The 16,481-nt window shown below is 36.7% G+C and overlaps 1 protein-coding gene and 1 pseudogene across 1 annotated transcript; one reads left to right on the forward strand and one right to left on the reverse strand.

Moving 5' to 3' along the window:
• The first annotated feature begins 3,188 nt into the window (after positions 1-3,188).
• Positions 3,189-4,082, forward strand: LOC137714118 (putative 4-hydroxy-4-methyl-2-oxoglutarate aldolase 3). The gene has a single exon (XM_068453402.1). It carries the CDS (start codon positions 3,321-3,323, stop codon positions 4,080-4,082), a length of 762 nt encoding a protein of 253 aa, XP_068309503.1. The 5' UTR covers positions 3,189-3,320.
• An 8,648-nt stretch (positions 4,083-12,730) lies between these two features.
• Positions 12,731-16,350, reverse strand: LOC137716583 (putative disease resistance protein RGA3; annotated as a pseudogene).
• Between the last annotated feature and the right edge of the window lie 131 nt (positions 16,351-16,481).

Raw genomic sequence — 16,481 nt, forward strand, 5'->3', positions numbered from 1 at the left:
GTTTTCTCGTTGGTAGAGAAAATCTGCAGAATCACAGTGACAAAGGTTTTAAAGCAGAAAAGGAGCTCTATCTTAACTTAATTGTTTCACGCAGAAATATGGTACGTAGTATAGAACGGCACTGAATTAATTAAGGGGACAAATCTGCAGTGCATGAAATAAATAAGGCGAAGCAAAAACATGAAATTGCAATTCTTCGTGTTGTTCAAAAATTGTGGTGGCATGTTTCAATGTAGTCAGCCAAGTTCTGTTTCTACTCAAATGCAGCTAGAACTTCAAAGGTATACCGTTTCTCATGAGTTTACTTGCACCTTTACTTCCACTAGAATCAACAAGTAAAAAGAAACCGACCACCGACAAATCTCTCCATTCAATCAAAGAGCTCGAGAGAGATCAATCATCAACCTAATGTAAGGAATAATCATGCCACTGTCACGGCTTAGCAAGACATGTCATGGCATAACTTAACAAGACACAGAAAAGCCAAGGCAAGCCGTGGCCTAGACAACCCAAGACATGTCACGGTCTAGCACAGCATCACTCAGCAAGTGTAAGTTGTAGTCCAAACAAAATACATAGATACAAAAATGAACTGATTGACATTTGAACTTCAAAACGTGATTACATGGCTAAGAGCCTTCCTCTTCACCAATTTAAACAGAGCAGCATAGGAATTGGCTGTCGATGAAGCTATCATCAAGTTGGAAAGTAAATTATACTATTCAAAAACCAAACATATGTATGGTGAATCAACAGCATGAAAAGTACTCGAAAATGAAAGATTGCAATACCGTTCTATATCATGGACGTAAATGCACTTGGCCTTCGGAACAAACCCAGAAGGCAGAAAATCTCAGTATTTAACTCACTAGCATATCATCCCTCCTGGTGTAACTTGCTCTTGAGGGAAAAAACAGATCCTCATATGCTTGCATAATCTCACTAACTAAGATCAGCACACTAATTCTCCTTAATTTACGGATCTCTTGATTCGTTAGTCATTTTCTTATTCTTAAACTACCAGCTGCAACTTGTGTGTATGTATATAATTCTTAATCATTAATGTGAAACACGATGAGAGCTTGTCCTCCTCCTATTTAGTTCTTTTTTACTTCTTTTAAGCAGTTTTTTTTCTTGTACGCAGGAGACCTTTTATTTTATACAACAATTATCGCTCATGAGATTTGAACTAAGGATCTCCTTTCACACATGGCCTAGACCAATTTTAAAGGTTTCGTTTGACAACTATGCAAGTATTTACAATGTAGTTGTATTATGTATTCATCAACTGTTGTTTATAAAATTGGAACTTACGATCTCTTCCAGCATTATTCTTAATAACCTATGATATAATGTGTAATTAACCATCAATTCTAGCATCGGATTATAAAATAAAATGTTAAAATACATATGAGCACACCACCTGGTTAATTATAAGCATATGCCAGCATTTGAAGAAAAGAAAAATGTCCAAAACCTGCCAAAGTACTATGTTCAGGATCTCATGTTCTATTCTGCTTCAGCAAGCATATGGCCAATCCGTGGCCTACCCTCAATGGCCACATGTCGTCCATCAATAGCCACGGCAAAATCCATGGCCATTGCTAAAATTTCTAGTAATGTAGACCGCAATGTTGTCGTGGAAAATTAATGAGGCACCTCACAATTTTTTATACAAACGGAAAAAAAAAAATTAAAATCATAACCAGAAACATAAAGATCTATTTATAGCAAAATAAAAACAATTGTTCGTTCAACAAATAACTCCCAACTCACTAAGATTATAAAAAAAATCTCTAAAATTATTAATAATATGCATTTTAACCAAAATGTTACTTGAGATTGACATGATTTATTTTTGTTTGGCGGGCTACATTTGTCGTTAGCACAATGTAGATGATCTCATCAATTCACTAGGGTTCCATTAATTTTCACAATAATGAACCTCACCCTCAACCTCAAGAACGACCTAAAGAATAGACGTTTTTGATTAGTAAATTGCAGTGCATAATTGTGTGAAAGAAGAGAAGATGTTGGTGTGAGAATTCAAAAACTACAGAAAGAGAGTGAAAGCACAGAGAGAAGAGTTTATAGAATCGCAAGAAATGTACTACTTATATTGGTAGATATAACGCTGCGGGGACTACCCGAACTCAATAAGTTAATCTTATAGGGTAAAGATCCTATGTAAGATTCTCATCTGAACTAACTCATAACAGCTCATAACCAACTTGTCTAATAACTCCATTGATCTTCTGACAAGTGGGAATCTGTCATCCTTTGATGTCATAATTCTTACAGTTGGCATGTATCTTAAAATATGAAAACACCCTTCTCTCCGGAAGTTGATCGGATAGCATGTGATACATATAAAAACCATGGCAATTACCTTCCCAAGAGAAAGCTGTGGCATGCATCACAGAATCTTGTATTGTATTTCATTAATTTTGTCATCGTTGTCAATACACGAAACACGTTTCCAACAAAAAAATAATGAGAAACGTGGCTGGTTGTAATGTTGTATCGTTCCAAATTATAATATTATTAAATAAAAACTCAAATTTTGTCCCAGATTCGTCTCATTAAACCAACTCCAACCCTTGAAGTAAGTTCTAAATTTTCCCTTCTATTCCCCCATTTCATTCCAACCCTTATTCTAAAATGGGGTTAAGTCTTAAAACTAAAAAAAAAAGCCAAATTCCAACCAAGATTAATGGTGAAGTCCACATGTGAGAGTGGAACATATGAAATTGGACGACAAGCGCCCAAATTCACATGCACCACTCAAGGCACGCTCTTCAGCCAACTTCAAAGCTGCAAAGTGCAGCCCTTGCGGCCCCCACCCACATGGGTATGTCTCCCACTTGTCTGCCAATAAAATTGAGCCCAACGACTCTTTTGGTTGATTAATGGCTCACATTTAAATGGACTGTTGGTTATCCAACGGTCCATATTTATTAAATCTCATTATCACGAGTATCACGCTAAAAGATTTTAAGTTCACTTTTGTTAATTAATTAATAATACAAAACACGTGATCACAGCTCTTGATTAAAACCCCATGATGTTATAGCCATCAGTTTATATAACTTGAGTTTTTCTTACCCATTTTCTAGCCAAACAAACCACAGTTTTGTAGCTAGTCCCAACTTAAACAAATTCAAATTATAATGAACGTACCACACCCTAGTACTCCCACAATCCAAGGGTCTAACAGTTCTATCGCCATACAGAAAATAGACAGTATAGTACCAATAAAGCTGCAGCGTGAGAATTACCTCTTCTGGAAGTTGCTGTTTGAGGCTATCTTTAAGCGCTACATGCTCACCGGCATTGTTGATGGAAGTGAACCTTGTCCCTCAACTTTCTTGGCCGACGAGAAAGGAAATGATCGTGCGAATCCGGCCTTCGACATTTGGCACGAGAAGGATCAGAGCATCATAGCCTTGATGAAAGCAACCATCTCTGAAGATGTTCTACCACTGACAGTTGGATTAACTTCTTCACGCGATCTTTGGCTGAACTTGGAGAAAAGATTTGGAGTTGCAGGTGTGTCTTCAGAGTACCGGAGAAAACTGGCTGCTGCTTCTTTGGCCACTACTGATGTTTGTGATGCAAATGCTGTTCTTTTGGAGAGTGGAGAGTTGCGCCTTGTGCCGCCGATATTCCAGAAATATGGAAAACGTGAAGCATTTTCAGGCCCCATTGTGACGGTCAAGGTGTTTGAAGACAATACTCTGATAGTGGAGCTTCTCGCAACGAAAGGCGAGGGAAGGGTTTTGGTTGTTGATGGTGAAGGAAGCTTGAGGCGTGCCGTTACCGGAGGAATGTTGGCAAAGTGTGCCGAAATTATGGGATGGTCTGGGATTGTGATAAATGGGTGCATCAGAGATGTTGATGAGGTAAATGGATGTGAGATTGGTGTGAGAGCTTTGGCAACTTGTCCTGTGAGACCAGTCAAAAGTGATGGTGGCCAAAAGCATGTTCCTATCAACATTGGAGGAGTCTGGATTCATGAAGGAGAATGGTTGTATGCAGATGGTGATGGCATCCTCATCTCCACATCCCAATTGTCTATTTGAATCCCCATAGATGTTTGTTTGCTTCGTATCTGAAATTTTTAAGCCCGGCCAATAAGACTAATCAAGGGAAAATGCACTTCTTTTCTCTCTTACATTGCTCATATTTATTTATAGATCTAAACATCCCAATAAATATATTTAATTTGAAAGGAATGAGAGCAAGTTTTCATCTTTTATAATCATATTAATTAATAAAAATCCATCTTTCCGAAGAAAAAAAAATCATTTTAATTAATCACATAATCGTAAAGTATTTATAATTATATTTATATGAATTAAACTCACGTATCATCAACAAAAAAAAAAAAAAAAACAAAAAACAAAAAACAAAACAAAAACAAAACAAAACTCACGTATCTACTATATCAGGCCTTAGCTCTAACATCCTCAATCTCTTAAGTGGCTACAACATAAGTTCTCTAATCATATTTTTTTGGGTAAATTATAAAAAATCACCTCAACTATTGGGTCATTAACGATTTCATACCTCGTCTTTAAAAAGTTTCAATGTCATACTTATCTTCGAAATTTGTTGCAATGTCATACCTTCCGTCAGTCGTCTGTCAATTCTTCTATTAAATGCTAACGTGACATGAGACGAGCCCACTTTTTATTAAAAAATGATTAAAAACTAAAAAAATATTAATTAAATATTAACTAAATATATATAAATTAAAATTATAAATAAATTTAAAAAAAAATCTAAACTAAACCCAGATCCCATCAACACCCCCCCCCCCCCCCCGGGCGGCCGCGTCATCTTCCCCATCCATCGTCCCTCCCTGCACCCATCCTGCACTTCCTCCACACACCCATTTCCCATCTTCCCCCTCCCCCCCCCCCCCCCAAAAAACCCGAGCCCAACCTGCAACCCAGAAGAAAAAAAAAAAAAAAAAATCCCCATCTTCATCCCCCCTTTCCTTGCAACCCAGATCTCGTCTTCTTCAATGGGTGTGGATTTAAGGAGTGGAGTGTGTAGAGGAGGGAAGAGGGTGGGTGCGCTTTTTTTTTTCTTCTTCTTCTTCTTGGTTACAGGTTTTTTTTTTTGGGGGGAGGGGGGGGGGACGAATTGGGGTTTTTTTTTTTTTTTTTTTTTTTTGTCTCTCTTTTTCTTCTTCTAGGTTGCAGGTTAGGTGAAGGGGGGACAAATTGGGTTTGCTTTTTTTCCTTCTTTTTTTTTTTTCCTCTTCTTCTTCTTCTTTTGGGTTGCAGGTTGGGTGTGGGGAGGGACGAACTAGGTTTTTTTTTTTTTTTTTTTTTTGCTCTCTTTTCTTCTTCTTCTTCTTCTTTTGGGTTGCAGGTTGGGGTTGGGGGGGGGGGGGGGGGTTGGGAACGAACTGGGTTTGCTTCTTTTTTTTTTTTTCTTCTTCTTATTCTTCTAGGTTGCAGGTTGGGTGGGGGGAGGGGGGACGAACTGGGTTTGCTTTTGTTTTTTTTTTTTCTTTTCTTCTTCTTCTTCTTCTGGGTTGCAGGTTGGGTAGGGGAGAAGGGGTTGGGGTTTCGCGCCAGGGGGGTGTTTGATGGGATCTGGGTTTAGTTTTTATTTTTTTTAAATTTTAATTAATAGTTTTAATCTTTTTTTTAATTAATTTTTTATTAATTTTTTAATAAAAAGTGGACCCCGCCTCATGCCACGTCAGCATTTAATAGAGGAACTAACAGTCAACTGACAGAAGGTATAACATTAAAACTTTTTAAAGACGAGGTATGAAACTATTAATGACCCAATAGTTGAGGTAGTTTTTTGTAATTTACCCTTTTTTTTTTTACAACGTCAGTTTGCCTACATACAACTATACAATTTTATTATTTTGATTTCTTTTTATAACTCAAACATAGAGTGCACTCAATCGGAATATGACAACTAAATTTCATCAACATAAAAGCATTTGAAAATTAATTTCCGATATTTGAACGTAAAAGCCATTTCAATTTCCTTAAAGAATAATTTCAATCATAATTTGTACCTATGGCCACAACACATCAAAAACTACTTCTTGAAATTCATATCAATCTACTAATTTATCCAATTCATTGAAAAGCAGGAACATTGAAACCAAACTATAGAAAAACTTGATTAAATCTATGAATAGAAACTAACATTCATCAATCACGATTCACGAAATTAGATAATAATGAATAAAGTTTCATTAAACATCCACAACGTAAAATTCACATCAAAACTCTAGAATTAGAAACCAAATAATAAAATTCACAGTTACACTTTATATAGGTAAAATTCACTTTTTTTTCCTGATAAAACTACAAAATCAATCTCACTCCGACATTTTCCACGAGTAGGGAAATGAGTGGATCGGCCATTTTCAGCTAGTGTTAGAGATTTGGTCGACAGCCAATAAGGAAAATAAATAGGAAAGTATGTATGAAATAAATGCAGGATGGTTGTGGTATTATTGCTTTTATCCTACCACACCCATTAGGAGGCAGATTCTTTGCCCTCCCATTTTCCATGTTCTTCTGTGCTCTCCTATTTTGTATGGTTACGGTTAAGCCACGTTAATATTTTATATTTTTTTATAGAGATAATGAGACAAAAATAAATAGTAATATAAAATATTGACGTGATTTAACCGTAATCACACAATAATAGGAGGGCACTGAAAATGGAAGGACAGAGAATCTGCTTCCCACCCATTAGACAGCCAATAGGATCCTCATTCATAAGACAGGGACACCCTTTTCTTCTTGTGGTCCACCCACGTGGGTGCATTTAAACAAATTAATTAAATTAAATTAAGGCTAATTTTATAACTCAGTATTATGGTCTGGTGATTTTCCTCTTCACTTGAAAGTGAGAGGTTTTATGTTTGAATCTCGTTGATGGCGAATTTGATAGCAAATTATGTTAAATTTACAAACTATAGGAATGAGTATATTTATCAACACTTAAGAATTACCCTTAAATTAACACACATACATAGAACCACCGACATATTAATTAAATTAAATTAAATTAAACACACTTAAATAAATAAACACATTTTTTAATTAATTATGTTTGTTTATAATGCTATATTTGCTTTGTATTTAAAATTAAATTATAGAGATAAACAACGAATTTTATTTTCAAAGAACAAACCTACTAAGTACACACTTACAAGGCATACAAAATAAAAATATATATTTGTAAATAGTAATTGTCATTTTCCTTGCCCTCCTCCCTCTTTCCAAATGGGTAGATTTGTACAAAAAAAAAATACTATTTAAAATTAATAGGGGTTCGTTTAGATGTGTTTTTAAAATAATTGAAAACGTTTTTAGATAAAATGTTTTTGGGTTTCAAAAACACTTTAAGTGCTTTCTACAAGAAGTACCAGTTATGTGTTTCTTTCAAGAAGCACTTTAAGTGATTTTCCAGGATTTATTAGTATTTTTATTAAGGGTTGTTTTAAAAAATATTTGCACCAAAAACGTTTTCAGTCATTTTAAAAGTATTTCCAAGCGAATTCTAATAAGACCAACTTCATTGCCCTTACTCTTACCTTACCCTTGTCCTCCTAAAATTGGTGGAGATGCTCTTATCAAAAAGGAAATGGAAATAATAATGTTTTGCCAAAGAAAGAAAGAAAAGAAAAGAAAAAAATTAGATGGTGTAGATAGGAAGGTGATTTTTGCACCATTACTGGAAAACATAATATCGGAAAGCAACTTTTGTTGCGGATGTAATTGTCATATTCGGTTGATGATTTGTAATTTTGGGATAAAAACTTTACTCAATTCAGGTAGGACTAGTTTTATTTTTCAACTCGATTGGAACGGTTTTTTTTTTTTGGACAAGGAAACTTTATAAACCACAAAGAAACATATTTACAAACGAAAGGCCCAAAAACAGAAAAACATAAACAAGCAAAAGACGGACCAAACACCAAACGAGCAAGAGCCCAGCCAAACAGTTGAGGCCGAAAAACAGAAAAATACAAAAAAATCGAGAAATCCGCTGCTACCGTCTCTGCCAGAACAGTGCATCTCGACCTACAAATCCATGCTGACCACTAAACATCGCCTCGCCGATCCCATCATCCAACACCGATATGCTCCTCGAGCATAACCATTAAGTAAAGATAACCACAAACTGAAAAAGATCAGTTGGCTATCGAAGGACAAAAGCCCATGGAACACCATGAGCAACACTGCCACACATGGCAGACAACAGAAAGAAGGTGGTGGTGTTGGGAACACTCACGCTGGGAGAGAAGCTCTCTCACGGAAGGAGAGAAATGATTGGAATGGTTTTTAAGGGGATTCAATTTGTTATGTCATGTTTTTTATTTCTCGAGCCATGTAGCGCATGAGAAATTTTTTTGGTGAGTCAGGAACACAACTCATTACATCAAGTAGAATATACAATTGGTTAGAAATTTAAAGAATAAATAAATTTTAACCAATTGTATTATGACAATTGGTGTACCCAATTGTATTTCTGATACATTAAAAAATTTATTGTAGCACACCCCCTCACAATACATTCACATCCCCCACACAATATATTCATTCACATCCCCCAAATTCCTTACATGTGAGACTTCCCCGAAGATTCTTCAAGATTCTCAGATCCCCAAATTTTATTGCTTCTTGATTGCGACTGAAAAAACAATACACTCATCAAGGGTTTATGTGAGCGGTTTAAATATTTTTAATTTCAAAATCTAGCGTGGCATATGTAGCATATGTTACTTATTAATATGACATCAATGAGTTTTGTCTTCTTTCGATAAGAGATTTCATCATATGATCGATTGGATATCATCTCTCATCACCGGTAGCTTAACTTCATGAAATTATCGAAACAGAGGTCTGGGATCGCGTAAGAGACCGAGGAAAGGGATACTCTCCGGATTGACTTTGTGGGGATTATAGAAATCCTCATATTCTAGTCGTTCATTATATATCGTGTGGTCAGTTTTCATTATATATTATTTGTGTTTAATTTTAAATAAAAAAATTAAATTATTTCTGATCACATAATACACAATGAATAATTAAAATGTTAAAATCTTTAAGATTCCTACAAAATAGATCCAGATGAGATCCACAGTTTTGGACTAAGGAGAATAGGAGATCCAATCTCATTTTAAGTTGCAGGATCATAGGAGCTCGAAGCTGTTGAAGATCTCGATAGTGCGGCCCCTCTGAACCCTTATAACGCAGCCGAAGACCCACGTGCACGAGGCTGAGGAGGAAGAAGAGGAAATTGTGGCATGTGTCACACGAGACTTGTATTGAACATCCAAACCAAACCATATAAAAATTTGGTTATATCTATTAATAGAAACTAACATTCATCAATCACGAAATTAAATAATAATGAAAAATTATTAAACATCCACAATGTAAAATTCATGCTCAAACTCTGAAATTGGAATCCAAATAATAAAATTCACACAGTTATGATACATATAGATAAAATTCACATTTTTTTTTTTGCTGTAAAACCACAAAGTCAATTCCACTTTAACATTGCTATTATGGGAAGTGAAGAAAGTTGAGGTTTCCCATAAAATCAATTAGTAATTATATAGCGAGTATCACAACTTACTTATAAGCTAATGCAAAGTCTTTCCTCTTATCAATGTGAAATTCATTTTCAATATATCTCTTCATGTGTGGCGAATTTTCAAGCTTAGCACGTGTGATAACACAAATTGAGTGACATGAAACATGTGTGGCCGTTGAGTTTCACACATAGAACAACCTGCTTTAATACTGTAAAGAAAGTTGAAGTCCTACCATAAAACCAATATAATTTTCATTCTCAATAGGTAGATTTATTAAAAAAGAAGAAAAGTATAATTTGTCAAGGGGACCATAAAAAACTAACATTGACCATAACAACATCCATAACAAACAAAACTTCAACAACCAATACAAGACATAAAAAATTCACATTGAAGCTCAACATTACTATCATGAAAAAAGACATTATTATGAACTCACATTGAAACCCTAAAATTGATGGAATCCAAATAATAAAATTCATTGAGCCATAATATACACATACACATGTAGGTTTTCCTCCTAGGGAGAATAGTTCTCCATGTGCAACAGCAAAGCTTCAAGGCAACATAAAGATCCCAGGCCTCGGTAGGCATTTTAGTTCTTAGTCTAATACTACACCAAACATTTTACTAAGTCAGTCCAACTTAGTTTAGTCTAAAGCAGTCCAGCTTAGTCCAGCTTAGTCCTTAAAGCTAGTCTAATCAGAAATAGTTCGGTGCAACAAACGCACCTTTAAAATGTCATTTGCTAACCTATTGAGAAGTTGTGGCATGTTTTTTTTTTTTTTTTTTTGGTAAAACCTTTATGAAGAAATGAGACAATTTTATTTCAAACACTAGATTACAAAAAGAGGCCCACATACAAAAAAGTACCAAACACACAAATGGACCTCCCAACAAACCCAACAAAGCTCAACAAAAAGAGCCCAGCACTGTAGACAAAACAAAAGAAGTTTCTTGACCCTAGCGACCATCGCCTTCAAAGTTTTCCCGATCAACCCAGAACCAATCCTCCAGCCAACACCAAATCCAAACAAGCATCTCAGCAGAACCCAGCCACGAAAGCTGTCCCGATCGCCCCCGATCTCAGTCAGAAAGTGGAAGAAATCCGTGGGAACACCCCAAACAACACTGCAATCGAAGGCATATAGAGATAAGGAGGTGGTGTTTTAAACACTCGAGCTGATGAGTCCACCGAAGCTCTATGCACCCTCTCAAATGATCGCAATAATTTGCGTTGAAATCTGAATGCAGATCGAATTGAAAGTATTTGGGGAAGACATGCTTTGTGTAGAGACATTTTGGTTGAATCAGGAATAACTAGGGGGAAAGTTAACCCAAAAACTAAGAAACAGATGACAAAATGAAAAGCTTTCCTCCAACCCCCGCTACAACGAGGGCCGTCAGCAACGATTTTATACGGTGGGGAAATCACTCACACAGATGGTGGAAAAGACTCTCAAGAAGAGAGAAGGAACTCTCACACGGAGAGAAGATACAATGATGAAAGATTAAATTGTGGCGTGGTTCACACGAGACTTTTATTGTATATTGAAACCAAACTATAAAAAACGTGATTAAATCTATGAATAGAAACTAACATTTATCAATCGCGAAATTAAATAATAATGAAAAAAAATTCATTATACATCCACAATGTCAAATTTACAATAAAACTCTAAATAGGTAGATTTATTAAAATAGAAGAAAAGTAAAATCTGTCAAGGATGACATAAAACCTAATATTGACCATGACAATATCATTTTCATAACGAACAAATCTCCAACAACCAATACAAGATATAACAATTTCACACTGAAACTTTGTTTTTTAATTAAAACAACAATATCAGTTCCAATGCAATATTGCTATTATGAAAAGAGACATTATAGTGAATTCAATTCTAAAATCGATGGAATCCAAATAGTAAATTTCAGAGTTATAATATACACATATATATACGCATAGGTATTCGTCCTGGGGAGATTAGTTCTCCATGTGCAACAGCAAAGCGTTCAAGGCAATATAGAGACCCACAAACCTCGGAAGGCATACTTTGATGGTCTCTACACGATCACCCTTTTAGCTTCATCACTAGACTCCTTGAAACGATATGAATTTAGTTCTAAATTTCAGGAATCGGCGTCCTGGTGGTTCGATTTTATTTAACCAAAAAGATAATGCAGTGCAACTGAACAAGATGGAGTTGTAGGAAGCATGATCAACTGAAATGAACTGAGTTGCTGCTGAACTGAGTCGCTGTAGGAAACAAGATGCGGTGCAATGGAACTGAGTTGCTGCTGCACCTCCATCAGATGGTTTAAGATGGGCAACATGATCAACTGAAATGCGCTCAGCTTCCACCGTCTTTGAAACGTTAACACTCAGAAGACAACAAATAATTTAAACAGACAAATGATAAACCACAATAAATGCTTCTAGTAGGAACCAAGAAAACTGTACAAATCCCACAAGTTTTCCATAAGATATGAACGTAGAATATCTGGCCAACAGAAAAATAATTAGAAAGCCCCTTGACTTACAAATATTGAGACCCTAAAACTCATTGCACAAAGATTTCACTAGGGGCCATGATTTCATGAGGCAAATAAGAGTTGCCGGAACTAGTAATTTATTAGACGAAACATATCAAAGAGGTAGTGAGCATCGTATACAATGTCATCACACATAATTAATTGTAAATCGCTAAATTAGCCACCTGAAATCGGCAGGAGAACCCACCCGGAAACCCAACTTTTTCTGGGTTTTAAATTTTCTTCCAATCCGAAACTGATTCGTGCATGAAAAGCTCGGATGTTGGCGGAAAGGATTACGGCTCGGTGCCTCAAGTGTGGCCTCGGTCCACCATCAACCACCAGGACGCGACGATCTCGAATTCCGATTCGATTCAGCCATCATAGGCTTCTTTGTCAGCAATGGTTTACTCGGCCTCATTAATCACCGTCCTCCACCACCGAGGACGAGTCGCAGTTGTTGTAGAAGAGAGGGAATAGAGGTTTGGGACGCCGGAGAAGGGAAGGAATTGTGCCATTGGTGTCGCCGGAGAAGACAAGCCATGGCTGCCATGGTTGGAAGATGCGCAGATTTGTTGGAGAGAAGACGAAGGGATATGTTTGGTCACAGGATTAAACAATAATGAAGAAAAACTCATTAAACATCCACAACGTCATATTCACATAAAAATTCTCAGATTTATTAAAAAACAAAAAATACAATCCTTCAAAGAGGACATAAAGCCCGACATTGACTATGACAACAATCATAACAAAAAAATCTCAAACAACCAATACAAGATGTAACAAATTCACACTGAAACTCTTTTTTAAATTAAAACAACAATGTCACTTCCACTCTAGCATAGCTATCATAAAAAAAATACATTATTGTGAATTCACATTGAAACCCTGAAATCGACGGAATCCAAATAATAAAATTCACACAGTGCAACAGCCCGAGAACTCGGGAGGCATACTTCGGTGGTCTCTACATGATCACCCTTTTAGCTTCATCACTAGAATACCTGAAACGATATGAACAAATATTTTTACTAAAATATGTTTGTCTAATATAGCAACACACAACAGATTACATGAATTTAGTTGCAGGAAACAAACATGCACAGAACAATACCTTTTCAAATAGGATTACCCACAGAAGATGCCTTTGCGAGCCCCCACTAGTAATCAATAACTAAAGATTCAGCGGCCAAATAAACCAAAAAAAATGATGATGTTAAGCCACAGTCGATACATAAATGTATATCTAAAAATCAAATAAAATAAAATAGACGATCCAAATTACCGGATGATGTTTGGGATGTGAGAAATTTTAGGCCACTCCTCTCCACTGGCTTCTGTACAGCGACGGATAAGTTTCGGACATCTCCTGATGGTAAGATTCTGAATTGGTATTTTGCAGAGGAAGTCTGGCAGTGTTTCTAGCTCTTCGCACCACTCAATAGTCAAGGAAAAAAGACAAGGCATGATTGTAGGAAATTTAGAATCCTTTTTCTTCCACCCTCTCACGCCTTCCCACTCTTTCCAAGCCCACATCTCCCCGAAGGTGAGGTCTTTCAGTTTTGGGAATATCGAGGAGGATGATTTGAATGCTGCTTGGTCGTCTTCTTGTCCCAAAAATTCACCACCAACCTTTTCTATGAGCCTCATCTCCGAAAGCTTCAGTCTTTCAAGGAAGGGCAATTTACCAAGAGGAGGCACAGTTTTCCAATTTACACAATGACCAAGAGTAAGGAATCTCAACATATTTAAATTCGTCAACCATCTCGGCCAGGTGGGAGCCACAACCCCATTGATGCCTAAAGATTCCAGATCTTCTTGCGGTTGCAAGGCATTCAATATTTGAAGACTACTCTCTGGAGTCGTAGGGGACAGACTCAACAGAGTCCACCAATCAATTTGGAGATTAAAAATTTGTTTTTTATCAACCAATGGAAATTCCACAACCTCGCTTACATCAACCATATCCCCGGTAAGTAATATTGTGAGACTGCCTCGAAGGTTTTTCAAGCTTCTCAGATCTCCCAATTTGAATGCTTCGTCATTGCGACAAAAAAAAAAACACGACACTCATCTAGTGTTTGCAAACCTGTTAATCTCCCTATCCCTTTTGCCAAGTACTTCAGACCAGATCCCATCACATAAAGATGCCTTAAATTAATCAACTTGCTCATGTTACGAGGCAAATTTGAAAGTGAAACGCAACCCCGAATGACCAAGGTATACAAATTGTATAAATTACAAATAGAGTCCGGTAATTTCTTCAAATTAGAATTCTTAGACAAATCAAGATGCCTCAAATGTACCAATTGACCAATCTCCTCTGGGAGTTCTTTAATGGAACTACCGATCAAATTTAATGTCCTAAGACATTTCAATTGCAAAACAAAACTTGCGTCTATGCATAACAGTGATGGTCTTGAGCTAAAAACTGCGAGGGTACGTAGTTTTTTGCAATTGTAACATGAGGTAGGAAGTGAATCTGAATTGTCGGGAACAAATGTTAAGGTTAAATGGCGAAGCTTGCTGCCCAATCCCTCTATCTCACTGTTAGCACCTTGATTAGCATCCGTAATTGAACATTCCTTCTTGGTGAGAAAGTGCACAAAGTCATGTACAATATCATGCATTTTACAACATATAATCTTACCACTATCGTCATCTTCCTCAAAATCTTGGAAAAACGACCGTGCAACTAAGTTATCAAAAACAATGTTGCCAATTACGCCCTTATCTTTATTCCGTTCCGAATCAAGATAATCTTGTGCCATCCAAAGATTTATCAATTCATCCCTCTTTAACTCATAATCTTTGGGAAAAATTCCACAATATAAAAGGCAACATCTATCTACAGGGATCAAATCATAATAACTTAGAAGCAGTGGTCGGAAAACTTCTTCCTCTACTTCTTTCCAATCCCATAACTTACTATTCAAAACATCTTTCCATTCCTTCATTGTTCTCTTATCGCGCATGAGACTACCCAAAGTCTTTGCAGCAAGAGGCAAACCCTTACACTTCTTTACAATTTCCCTACTAATATCTCCAAACACTTCATACTCATCTGCTTCACTATTAGGAAATGCCATGTGATTGAAGATTGACAAACAATGTTGTTCACTCAACTCTCCAAGATTTATCGTGAAAGTGGTTGATCTCACCATACTAGCAACCCTTTCTTTTCTTGTGGTGACCAATATTCTACTACCTTCAGCACTATTTCGCATCAATGGTACCTTTAACTGGTCCCACTGTGTACTGTCTTCATTCCACACATCATCCAATACTAGAAGAAACTTTTCTTCCTCAATAGATCTAGACATACGTTGTAAGACATAATCCAACTCATTTGAACTTATGGACTCATCACCAATAATCTTTTTTGCAATCTTCATGACATCAAAAGGCTCTGACACACAAATCCATATTTTCTTTTTAAAATGGGCATTGACATTGGCATCATTATAGGCTAGTTGGGCTAAAGTTGTCTTTCCCATTCCTCCCATCCCTACAATAGGAATGATGAGGAGGCCCTTCCCTTCTTCGTCACTCACCAACTTCCTTACCAAACTATCCTTTTCTGTTTCTCGACCAAATATCCCGGACACATCAACAATAGACGAAGTTTGAGGTTTTTTAATAGCTTTATATATAGGTTGAAAATTAAACATTTCTTTTTTCTTACAGATTGCAGTTAGCCTCTCATTCAGATCCTTAATCTCTTGAGCAATTTTATGACGAGGAATTACCCGCCCAACATGGCCACAACAAAAGCAACGCCGGAAAACAGAGAAACGTACCTGTTTCTTAGGAACAACAGCACTTGAACCTTCCTTTTCTTGCTTCTCGACTTGTTGTCTCAAAATCTCACCGTTCCAGTCATCCAGCACATCTACCATGTCGTAGGATATTTCCTTGAGATTATCCATCCAGTCTCTCACGCTGGCCTCTTCCACTTGCCGTTGCTCTGCATCCTCAAGCACAGCCCGAATTGCTTTTAGATTGTCATCAAATTCTTTAACTTCTTTCTCAACGTTCAAAACAAGTTTCACCTCTTCGGCTACGTATTCATAAGCCATTGAAGCTAACTTTTCTAGTAGTGTGGAGATAAGCGCATCGGTCATTTTTAGGGTAAGGAACTTAGAAATTGGTTGACAGAGGATAAAAAGAGAAGAGTTGGAAAAGGGAAGCTGTATATGAAGAGAAATGCAGGATGTGGTTGTGTGCTATTGCTTTTCTTCTAGCTAGTTCATATAGACAATGGACATATATACCGCGTAGGTCTTCCCGTTTGCTTTCTGTAAAGCAAGATTCTTTGCGTTAATTACCAAAACGAAGATGGGAA

The sequence above is a fragment of the Pyrus communis genome, chromosome 14 (genome assembly GCF_963583255.1).
Source record: "Pyrus communis chromosome 14, drPyrComm1.1, whole genome shotgun sequence".
NCBI lineage: Eukaryota > Viridiplantae > Streptophyta > Magnoliopsida > Rosales > Rosaceae > Pyrus > Pyrus communis.

Coding starts and splice junctions, on each gene's coding strand:
- LOC137714118 (XM_068453402.1), top strand. CDS start 3,321: ATGCTCACCGGCATTGTTGATGGAAGTGAACCTTGTCCCTCAACTTTC.